Source organism: Tachypleus tridentatus, chromosome 10, assembly GCF_004210375.1.
Source record: "Tachypleus tridentatus isolate NWPU-2018 chromosome 10, ASM421037v1, whole genome shotgun sequence".
Classification (NCBI taxonomy): domain Eukaryota; kingdom Metazoa; phylum Arthropoda; class Merostomata; order Xiphosura; family Limulidae; genus Tachypleus; species Tachypleus tridentatus.
Window position 1 is genome coordinate 11,811,212 of NC_134834.1, and position 12,664 is coordinate 11,823,875.

The 12,664-nt window shown below is 34.1% G+C and overlaps 1 protein-coding gene across 10 annotated transcripts in view; it reads right to left on the reverse strand.

Annotated features, from left to right (window-relative positions):
- The window catches only part of LOC143228749 (alpha-tubulin N-acetyltransferase 1-like), a 37,098-nt gene extending 25,590 nt beyond the window's left edge, over nucleotides 1–11,508 (reverse strand). For 3 of the 10 annotated variants that reach the window (XR_013015446.1, XM_076460056.1, XM_076460049.1), the window contains exons 1-5: nucleotides 11,265–11,487; nucleotides 5,824–6,276; nucleotides 4,224–4,281; nucleotides 3,854–3,945; nucleotides 3,065–3,236 (exon numbers count right to left, since the gene is read on the reverse strand). Coding sequence is in view for 9 of the 10 variants with exons in the window: in XM_076460056.1 (XP_076316171.1) it covers nucleotides 3,065–3,236; nucleotides 3,854–3,945; nucleotides 4,224–4,281; nucleotides 5,824–5,999 (498 nt within the window). In the remaining variant the exon portion in view is untranslated. Of the gene's footprint in view, nucleotides 1–3,064; nucleotides 3,237–3,853; nucleotides 3,946–4,223; nucleotides 4,282–5,823; nucleotides 7,523–11,264 lie in introns of those variants that run through there. The other 7 variants (XM_076460051.1, XM_076460052.1, XM_076460054.1 and 4 more) reach the window with 7 other exon arrangements.
- Between the last annotated feature and the right edge of the window lie 1,156 nt (nucleotides 11,509–12,664).

The following is a 12,664-nucleotide window of genomic DNA, read 5'->3' on the forward strand; positions in this document are numbered from 1 at the left end:
CTTCAATCTGTAACCAACAACATGAGTTACTACCAGAAACTTCTTCAATCTGTAACCAACAACATGAGTTACTACCAGTAACCAACAACATGAGTTACTACCAGAAACTTCTTCAATCTGTAACCAACAACATGAGTTACTACCAGAAACTTCTTCAATCTGTAACCAACAACATGTTACTACCAGAAACTTCTTCAATCTGTAACCAACAACATGAGTTACCAGAAACTTCTTCAATCTGTAACCAACAACATGAGTTACTACCAGAAACTTCTTCAATCTGTAACCAACAACATGAGTTACTACCAGAAACTTCTTCAATCTGTAACCAACAACATGAGTTACTACCAGAAACTTCTTCAATCTGTAACCAACAACATGAGTTACTACCAGAAACTTCTTCAATCTGTAACCAACAACATGAGTTACTACCAGAAACTTCTTCAATCTGTAACCAACAACATGAGTTACTACCAGAAACTTCTTCAATCTGTAACCAACAACATGAGTTACTACCAGAAACTTCTTCAATCTGTAACCAACAACATGAGTTACTACCAGAAACTTCTTCAATCTGTAACCAACAACATGAGTTACTACCAGAAACTTCTTCAATCTGTAACCAACAACATGAGTTACTACCAGAAACTTCTTCAATCTGTAACCAACAACATGAGTTACTACCAGAAACTTCTTCAATCTGTAACCAACAACATGAGTTACTACCAGAAACTTCTTCAATCTGTAACCAACAACATGAGTTACTACCAGAAACTTCTTCAATCTGTAACCAACAACATGAGTTACTACCAGAAACTTCTTCAATCTGTAACCAACAACATGAGTTACTACCAGAAACTTCTTCAATCTGTAACCAACAACATGAGTTACTACCAGAAACTTCTTCAATCTGTAACCAACAACATGAGTTACTACCAGAAACTTCTTCAATCTGTAACCAACAACATGAGTTACTACCAGAAACTTCTTCAATCTGTAACCAACAACATGAGTTACTACCAGAAACTTCTTCAATCTGTACCAGAAACCAACAACATGAGTTTACCAGAAACTGTAACCAACAACATGAGTTACTACCAGAAACTTCTTCAATCTGTAACAACAACATGAGTTACTACCAGAAACTTCTTCAATCTGTAACCAACAACATGAGTTACTACCAGAAACTTCTTCAATCTGTAACCAACAACATGAGTTACTACCAGAAACTTCTTCAATCTGTAACCAACAACATGAGTTACTACCAGAAACTTCTTCAATCTGTAACCAACAACATGAGTTACTACCAGAAACTTCTTCAATCTGTAACCAACAACATGAGTTACTACCAGAAACTTCTTCAATCTGTAACCAACAACATGAGTTACTACCAGAAACTTCTTCAATCTGTAACCAACAACATGAGTTACTACCAGAAACTTCTTCAATCTGTAACCAACAACATGAGTTACTACCAGAAACTTCTTCAATCTGTAACCAACAACATGAGTTACTACCAGAAACTTCTTCAATCTGTAACCAACAACATGAGTTACTACCAGAAACTTCTTCAATCTGTAACCAACAACATGAGTTACTACCAGAAACTTCTTCAATCTGTAACCAACAACATGAGTTACTACCAGAAACTTCTTCAATCTGTAACCAACAACATGAGTTACTACCAGAAACTTCTTCAATCTGTAACCAACAACATGAGTTACTACCAGAAACTTCTTCAATCTGTAACCAACAACATGAGTTACTACCAGAAACTTCTTCAATCTGTAACCAACAACATGAGTTACTACCAGAAACTTCTTCAATCTGTAACCAACAACATGAGTTACTACCAGAAACTTCTTCAATCTGTAACCAACAACATGAGTTACTACCAGAAACTTCTTCAATCTGTAACCAACAACATGAGTTACTACCAGAAACTTCTTCAATCTGTAACCAACAACATGAGTTACTACCAGAAACTTCTTCAATCTGTAACCAACAACATGAGTTACTACCAGAAACTTCTTCAATCTGTAACCAACAACATGAGTTACTACCAGAAACTTCTTCAATCTGTAACCAACAACATGAGTTACTACCAGAAACTTCTTCAATCTGTAACCAACAACATGAGTTACTACCAGAAACTTCTTCAATCTGTAACCAACAACATGAGTTACTACCAGAAACTTCTTCAATCTGTAACCAACAACATGAGTTACTACCAGAAACTTCTTCAATCTGTAACCAACAACATGAGTTACTACCAGAAACTTCTTCAATCTGTAACCAACAACATGAGTTACTACCAGAAACTTCTTCAATCTGTAACCAACAACATGAGTTACTACCAGGAACATTTCAGTTCTACTTTTAACACACGTGTAGGTAACTTGAACATAAGAAACAAGTATGGCTTTGAGAAACATGTAAAACAAAAATAGAAGTTGTAGTAAGTCAGATCAGGCACTTATAATACAAAATAGTAGATCATAAGTACATAAATACTGGTTTTGAAGAAGCAATATATACTTTTAAAATAATTATGTGTTATTACCTGTAACCATAGTGAAGACCTCTGTTACCACTACTACATTAATTCAAACACTTAACAAGAATGTGTAGCAGCACCTCATGAAGAATTGTCACTGAAATTGTAACATTAATTACTTTCAAAATACAACTATTAATTTACTGAAAATAACAGAAGAAACTTTATAAAGATATTTTTCCAACTAATTAAGCAGCAATTAGGACAAAACAGAAAATCAATTTTTTAAAGGATTTCTGAAATAACAAAATAGAGCCTAAAAATGTAAACCTCATAAAAGATAACATACTTGTACCTATTTTTCTAAGCTCTGTTAAAACACCACAATGTTTTCATGTCTTCCATGTGTAAGAAAAGTAGTGGCATATAAAGAAATTTGATGTGTAACAACATAGTTAATAAAAAACAAGAATTACATTTGAACTTTCCATGTGTTCAGTTGGGTTCTGAGTTATTGGTTTACATGTGGTAACAACTGCGGGTTATCAAGAGAAGTATTGTACTCACTTTTAGCATTGTTTTAAAAACCTGAAGACCATAGCCTTGCCTCTGACACGAATCATGGATGTAGAAATCTAGAACACAGAGCGGCCATAGCTCCTGAATGTCTCCGTGCTCATCAATAATGAAAAGTTTCTTTCTTCCAATCTTCAGGAAACCAATGATAGCACCACAACTACTAGAAAGCCAGTGAATACATACAAAAATCAGTTGAATAACAAATATTTTCATGGTTTTAGAGACCATTACAACAAAATGGCCCTTGAATAATAAAATAATTACCAATACTGGATTAACATAGATTCAAGGCTAAAGCCCTGCCAGCTACCCAAGGAAAAGAAATGTGATTTATAAAACAAGCAGAATAGAGGCCACAGTGAGTTATTATTATTTACACATATTACCTGGGTTTAGGGCCAAATTAAACTTTAGTCCAGCCATGTCTATTCTAGAAAGAAATTACCCTTGAATGACCAAAATGGTCACTGGAGAGCAAACACATGACCTTTCAACACCAAAAAAATTAACCCTGAACACCAAAAGATGATTCTCAAATTACAATTAATAGCCTTTAAGCCCCAAATCACCTTTTAACAAACAATAATCACCCTCAACAAAGCAGAAAATTAGAGAAAAATAGTAAGAAATGGCTCATGAATAGTGAGTAATAATCTCAGACGATCTATCAGTAAAGTACCCTAAACAGCTGACAACTTGATGGTCACTTTTTTTATCTAGTTATTATAAAGGCTTTGATTAATTTCTGGAATTTTCTACAAGAATACCAGTACTCACTTGTTGGTTTCTGAATTTTTCATTACGTACATCCAGTGATTTGAATTTTGAAGTTTTGAAGCATTTGTGATTGCACTTTGTAATCCCTGTGCCTACAGAAAGGAATGTAGCGATATGTTACACCCCAGGGAACCACAAACCATCATAAGTTCCTAATATTTGTTTTAAATATACACAGTACTATTCACAAGCAACAAAAAAATCACATATATATACAATGTTCGTACATAAAACCAGCTTTAAAAACATTATACAAAATGTTGAAGGGAGGATTGTTTTTCTTAGTTGACAGTGAAATAATAAAAAAAAACAGACGTGTGTCAATTTTTCTGAGGTTTTCCTTCTTTCATTAGTAACAAAAATAACGTACCACTGCAGAAGCTTCACCTAAGGCATCAATTACGTGCTTGAGTCTCTGAATATCTGATCTGAAAAGACATATTTGAATAACTGTTACATGTATATATACCCCGTAATGTATCATGATTCAGTAATATAGTTGCTGTCAAGTCAGACCTTAAGGTCCCTTACAATTACATGAAAACAAACTTACGTCCTTTAAAATAAATTGTATTAAAGTTATTTAAATACCAACATTAACTTAATGACTGCACAATCATTTCTATTTATAACATACTGAACATTCAAATTTTCATAAATATAACTAAAATACTGGTGAGGTTTTCTTTCTCTGTTCACAAAAATCATAAATTTTTCAATCAGGGAAGCATATCGAACTACTATTAATACAAGTTGTGAGAAAAGAGCTGTTTTTGTGAAGAATAGAAGCCATAGAGAAACATTTAAAGCTATGGAAAAGCCAAGCAAAATATGCACAGAAGAACTTTAAGGCATCCAAAGTAATCAAACTGAAGTTATGTCAAACAAGAAACATATTAGTGGCAGATTAACGTATCCAACAGAAAAACAAACCAAAAAGAAATAAAGTTAACTCTCCAATGACAAACTTTATACAACTCCATAAAATAACATATGACCTCAGCAAAAAAAACGATGTTAGTTATAAAATGGTCACAGATAGAATAAGAACATTAAAAACAGAGAAACAAAGCCATACAAAAACAGATAAAATGTTTGTGAGTCCCTAACCTACCCTAAGTCAAGAAAACTTGATATATCAACTCAGAAAAACACAAAATACAAAAACAACACATAAAAGGTTTCTAAAGGACTGAAAACTGAACCAAAAATACAGTAGAACCAGACAAGGAAAATAAAAAACATTTTTAGGTTTCATACTTCTTGAATATAAATTTTTTTTTAAATTATGTTCAAGTAATGTATTTTTTTAGTATTGGAACAAAACTGTAAAATAAATATATATATATGCAGAAATTTGAGTTTAAAACAAACCAAAACCTGAGTCAAAACCTAATAATAGCCAAAGATTAATAAAGAAAACAGAACTGTATACATGTGTGTGTATGCTACATCTGGCAATAACGGAAAATGAAGACCATAAACCAAGCACTAGTGGAGGCTAAGCCAAAGTTGGAGAAAAAACAGATTGAAAAATGTTTGGAAAATAAAAATAGGGTAAAAACTCAAATGTTTCAATAATGTTTGTTATTTTAAGAAATGAAAAAAAAAATGAATATCCAAATTGGAGCCACTACTTATAGCTGAAAATTATAGCCAGATATAAAGCAGTAATACAAGCTGTGTCAAAGAAAACAAAATTTCAAGAACACAGTTTTACACTTCCTCAGTTAATAAAATAAAACCGAGCAGTTGAAATAGTATACAGAAAATGTTTACAAAAACATATCTCAGTTCAGGTGGTTAGAATATTCATCGGGTATCTCCAATTAAAACTGAGATAAGGTAAAATGGATCAAACAACAATCTGTGAAAAAAAAGAAAACATAAGTGACAACCACTATCCTAATAAAGATTTATTTTAGTATTTTAAACCAATCTTTCAAGACAAGAAAACTTCAAATGCTAACCTTCCGTTTGAAAGTTTGTTGTGAGAACTGCTCTCCTCTTTACGTTTACTGAATGTTTCTTGAATATTGTCATTATGGTCTGGTGTAACTGAGGTTACAGGTTCCACTTGAAGATGACAGTTTACTTTGGATATTAAAACTGGAAATAAAGAGTGTACAGTGAAGGGAAATTCCATTGGTCGATAAACGGCAAACAAGATATCTTCCTCCAAAGAGAATTATTTCCTGAGATATCTTCCTCCAAAGAGAATTATTTCCCGATTCTCAACAACTCTTGTATTTCTAACTGACTTCACACTTGTTAATTTCTGACTGCCAAGTGAGACAAGCACATCAACAATTGTTTCTCTTATAAATCTTCACATCTGGACATGATCACTGGTTCGTTTATACAGCAGCTTAATGGATATATTACACTCAATTCAGTTCTCCTAGCTCCAGAAAAATCAGAATCTAAAGAACACCCATGTACATATTACATTTATAAGTTTATTTGTCAGAATTGCAAATGTTTCAAACAATAAAAATTATAAGTTACTAACCTAAAGTTACTAAAATATACTTAAGTTGTTATAAAAAAAAGAGAAAAAAAAGGTTTTAACATAAAATTTATGGACAGCAAAGGTCCTGTTGGTCCACCTGTGCTGTCCCATCTACCAAACTAAACTTACGAAAACAACCAAACTAAAAACTGAATCCCAAAACTTTCATTTAAATATTTATCAAGCTCTCTCTTACATTTCTTGTATCCACTACATTTAGAGGCATTTCATTTTGAGGGCCAATTACCCTGTTAGAAATATAAAACTATTTTAACTGAAAAAGGCCCCTATCCTACCCTAGTCCTAGTTAATTAAATTTGGTAAAAAATAATGAGTCAGTTCCCTTAAACACTTCAATCAAACCCTCTTTTATCTCTTCTTTTTCAAGAGAAAACAACTTTAAGAGATATTAACCTGTCTTCTCATGACACCCCCCCTCTATCTCAGGTACCTTCCAAGTAGTCTTCCTCTGAATCTTGTCCAACAATTCAATGCTCTCTCTATGGTAAGGAGACAAAACACTAAAGGCCTAATTAGGCCTAAGAAGTGACCCATATAATTAAATTATAACATCTTCAAACTTTATTCTCAGTATATGTCTAGTTACAATATGAAATCATATTTCCTGTACCATTATCAACAGCATATTACTGAGGTGGTTTAAAAGTCTGATAAACTACTACATCAGTATCATGTTCTTCCATAACACTGTTACGGTTATTCCCATCAAAATTATGCCAATGATTCATATTGCAGTATTTCACACATACTACCTTGTATTTATTATAATTAAAAACCACATTTCATTTGTTTGTCCAACTCACTAAATGATCTAACTCCTTTTGTAAATCAGTAACTTCCTCTTTACAGCCAGCAACACCCAGGACTTTAATATCACTAGCAAATTTAAGTAACTTACTGACCATTCCTCCATCTATGTAACTGACATAAATCACTGAGCTCTCAGAAAATCCATTTATGATTTTAATCCAGTTTCCATTCAGCTTGTTTTCTATCCAAGGAGTCAACTTATCCCCAACTCTTACAGAGAAACTCTTTATAACAAGCCTTTTAAGTGGCATTTTGTCGAATGCTTTCTGACAATCCAGATACTCCAAATACACACACACTTACCCTTATCTTCATTAGTAACAACCTCTCCAAAGATTAGTAACCAAAGATTTTTCCTCCAGTGACACCATTTTGACTATCCAACAAAGTGTTGAACTTTCCAAAATGACTTGGCAAAGTATCTCTTATCAGACTTCAAAACCTTTTCCCATCACTACATAGGAGTAATAAGCCTACAATTACCTGAATAATCCTTATAACCTCCTTTGAAAGGGCTTACAAAATATGTTAGCAAGTGACTGCATATCCAATCATTAACTTCCTTGAAAACCCTCAGGAAAATATTACGTGATCTTATGATTCCTTGAAAACCCTCAGGGAAATATTACGTGATCTTATGATTCCTTGAAAACCCTCAGGGAAATGTTACGTGATCTTATGATTCATTGAAAACCCTCAGGGAAATTATGATCCTTGAAAACCCTCAGGGAAATGTTACGTGATCTTATTATTCCTTGAAAACCCTCAGGGAAATGTTACGTGATCTTATGCTTCCTTGAAAACCCTCAGGGAAATGTTACGTGATCTTATGATTCCTTGAAAACCCTCAGGAAATGTTACGTGATCTTATGAGTTTTGAACTTCCTTTTTGTTAACAAGCTCAGAATTGACCATCTTGTTTCCATCTTATTTATAAGACATGTTATACACACAATAATGTTTATAAATATTTTAAGGATTTATTACAAACCATAATCTAGGCCTAATGGAAGCAGTTACAAAACACACAATGCAATGACCTCTAGAGCAGGGGTTCCCAACCGGTGGGTCGCGACCCCCCAGGGGGTCGCAAAGCTTTGGCAGGGGAGTCGCGTAGCCTTGTTAGAAGTAGCTTGGGATAACATTAATTTTATTTCATCAATTACATTTTCATGCTCTTACATTTTTTTTGTTTTGGTGCAAAGCAAAACGTGTGCTACGTTAGTTCAATGTCATTAGGTGATATTATGGGTGTATGTGCAGCGTGCCTGTGAGTGAATGTGCCTGTGTGAATGTGTATGTGTCTGCAACTCTATATATGTGTGTACTAGTGAGTAGCGAGTATGTGAGTGCAGCGCGTAATGTGATGCTTGTGTGTCTGTTTAGCTGTAAGTTCATGTTCTCAGTTGCTTGTCTTCGTGAGATACATTAAGTCAGGTGACATCAAAGACGAATTCTTATTCTGCAGTGCACTTGAAACCACAACAAAAGCTGATGATGTCATGGAAAAAGTTTCAACTTTTTTTCAAGACGAAGATCTTCAATGGGAAAACGTGTGTGGGGTTTGTACGGATGGGGAACCGGCTATGCTGGGACCGAAATCAGGATTCCAGTCGAGAGTGAAGAAGCTAGCACCTCAAGCACTGCATGATTCACCAATATGCTCTCGCCAGTAAGACTCTCCCTGCCTCTCTGCAGGAAGTGCTTAAATCTGTAATCAAAATTGTAAATTATGTGAAGACTCAACACTTGCCTATTCAAAGAACTATGCAAAGACATGAATGTTGACCACGAAGTCCTTCTCTTCTACACAGCAGTACATTGGTTGTCGAAAGGAAACGTTATTAATCGTGTCTTTGAAATGAAAGATGAAATAAAGCTATTCCTGGAGACTCAAGAAAGGAAAGATCTTTTAGCTCACTTCAAAGATGAAGCATGGAATAAAAGGGTTGCGTACCTAGCCGACATTTTGGACCAGCTGAACAAGCTCAATTTGAAGTTTCAAGGAAGGGAAACACATGTTCTCCTTTTTCAAGATAGTCTTCGGGCCTTTGTTTCCAAACTGCAGAACTGGTGTCGGAAAATCAATCTTGGAAACATCGCTATGTTTGAAAAACTTTGTGGAGTGACGGGTGAGTCTCAGATCCAACTGGATCAGTTCCTCAAGGATGAGATTATCGAACATCTTCAGTCTCTAGAAAAGGAAGTCGAGCGTTACTTTCCTGAGCTATCACAGGAACAGGAGGCCCTGGTAAGGAACCCATTTTGTACTGAACTTGATGTATCCAGCATCCCAGATGATATCCAAGATGAATTTCTGGATCTAAGGAACGACTCTTCAGCTCGTGATCTCTTCAAGGTGAAATCCGTGACTCAGTTCTGGTGCGCTATGTATCAGTCATACTCCAAAGTCAGCATGATAGCTTTACGTGTCCTTGTTCCATTTGCTTCTACTTACTTGTGTGAGGCAGGATTTTCCACTCTTGTCAATATAAAACAAAAAAATAGGAACAGATTGGATGTTGGAGATGACATGAAACTGGCTCTAACAAACGCCGCCACGAATTTCAAAGCTTGCTGCTGAAATGCAACATCAGGCATCTCACTAGCTGGGTTGGATAGCTGTTCAAACCTATGTTAATATTATTTTAAGAAATATATGTTCTTTTAGTGAATTCAGGTTGGACCAATGTGATTTAATTTGTTAATAAATAATTACAGAATTTTTAAATATTTTTTTAGATGTTTCTTTCCCTCTCCTTCACAGAAAATAAAAGAAAAATTAAGCTGCTGATAGTAAGCCCTAAGTAGGGGTCACATGGGTTTCAAACTTTTAGGTAAGGGGTCATGAGTGCCAAAGGTTGGGGACCCTTGCTCTAGAGGGCTTTAACAGTATTACAGTCTTTAAGTTTTACTGTAAATTACTACTTAATTCACAAGTTTTCTATTGTTATACATACAAAATTTCAAGTTCTTGTACTTTCTAACTTTAGCCCATGCTCTTAATATCTTGATTAATAAAACAAAATTATTCATTGTAAACTGTGAATGATTTAATTATTGGGCTTGGGTAAACCATGATAGTATCTTGCCATCTAACCACATATAGACAAATCTATATGCAGTATACAAAATTTCAAATGTATCTCAGTAAATAACAATTACATACCCTCTGTATACATTAAGGTCAAGTAACAAACTCATCTGTTTATAAAGTTTTTCACCACGAACTGTCCTCAATGTCTGAAGTTCAATCATTCAACATTAAGTGTAGGCCTGATAAGAGGTTTAACTTGCATACTATAATATTTAAAGTTTCTTAACGTTCCATATAACTAAAGTGTCAACATTTGAAATTTCACAAAGTTTATGAGTTACATTTCAATTTATCTACTCATACAAAATAATAACTATAAAAGCTCAAATATGCTTAAATCTATTGATTAATTAGGTTGGTAAATAACAGATATTACTGTGCTTAAGTAATTTTTATAGTAGTAATTTTGTTGAAATGCACTATAAGTTACTCATACAAAAACAAACTTGAGACAGGTATATTGGTGTAAATAGGTCAGAATCTGTTCACATTGACAGAATAAAATAAGAACCGTTAACAATATGCCTTTCATTATACATTCTTGTTACCTAAGAATGAACATGCTAACTAGATTCTTAAAAGCTGCCATAAAAACAAATTCAAGAACTTACCTACCAACAAAGTATCATGGAAAGTTTCATATTTTAAACAGCACTTTAAAAAGAGACATGTTCATTTACCACAAAACAATTTATGTATTATTTAGAGATTCAAATGGAGAGATTTAGTCTCAATTATTACTGTAGTTACAAAATATATAATTACCATCAAATTAATTTACACAGACTAACATTAATTAATTTACATAAGTTCAATAATAATAATGTACTAATCAGTAACACTTGAACTAAAGTCAAAACTAGAGTAAATAGTTTTATATTTACAATGGAGTCTACATGTCATGGACATTACGTGTTCGATACAAACGTACAAAAACACAGAATTTCGGTATCACGTAGTGTTTTACTCACTTTAGATACTGTTACAACTTAGAGTTACGTTAATTTACTTAGAAATAATATTTACGTCTCCAAACCACTACTGCACATTTCAAACAGACAAAAAAAATATTTCAAAATGGTATTTCGGTAACTCCATTCATACAAACTTTGAACTGAAATATATTCTGAACTATTAAGATACTTGGGCAATTAGTCATCACCAATGGAAACATTCTTCGTAGTTAAGGCTCCATAGCTGTTGTTGTGGTTCTTTAACGCCCTCTGTAATTTTAATATTATTTGCACTCTAACAATATATTTATATATATTTACTTGGGTTCACTATTTAAACCAAATGCGATGAAACTGAATTCTGTGTGATTTTTATTTTACTTTTACATGTAATTGAATAAATTTAATTTCATGTAGAGATTTTCTTCAACTTAATTACCTATGTTTGTGAGGTAGTAATCTGAAATACTGATTAGGTTATTTATATACATTATCTTACTAATTTATTCCTAGTGATATCTAATAATTATGCCGATGGCAATATATCTATGAAGTATCAATATTTTGTCAGCCTTGGTACAACGAGAAAGTAATTATAAATCTTGTTTTTTCTTCTTTTTACAAAGATTTTAGGCACTAAAAACATCAATTTTAAAATTTTCATTAATGTTATTTTTATTTGCACGAGTCGAACGAGGCCTAGTGATTACCATCCAAAGATGTCGCTACGCGTTCCTTTTCTAAACGAACACTCTCCAAACATGGGGGAGAGGGGGGTAGGAGAGCTATAAGATTGACGTTCAAATCCAATTATTCGGTTTGGTTTGTCTTGAATTTCGCGCAAAGCTTCACGAGGGCTATCTGCAATAGTCGTACCTAATTTAACAGTGTTAGACAAGAGAAAAGGCAGTTACTCATTACCAAAAACTGCCAACTCTTGGGCTACTCTTTTACCAACGAATGATGAGATTGATCATTACATTATAACGACCAAAAGTGCGAGCATGTTTGTGATGGGTATTCGAACCCGCGACCCTCGGATTACGAGTCGAGTGCCTTATCCACCTGGTCATCCCGGGCCTCAAAAGTTGTTGAACTGGTCAATAGACAAACTATCCTAATATCTTTACATAACTCTATATAATATAAATGCGAATTACAAGTCTAATACTCTCCTTTGTAACCATTAAAGTGGAAACGGGTTGTTTGCTTGTGAGTTTGCAGACGTATTGGTAACGGAACGCAAAACCAGGTGTAGATGCATAGTTGGCCCCGATACTCAGATTCATGGATCAAACCCCTTACGACACCAGTTTTCACTTCTCTAAGTAGGGCCTGGCATGGCTTAGCGCGTTAAGGCGTGCGCTTCGTAATCTGAGGGTCGCGGGTTCGCGCCCGAGTCGCGCCAAAACATGCTC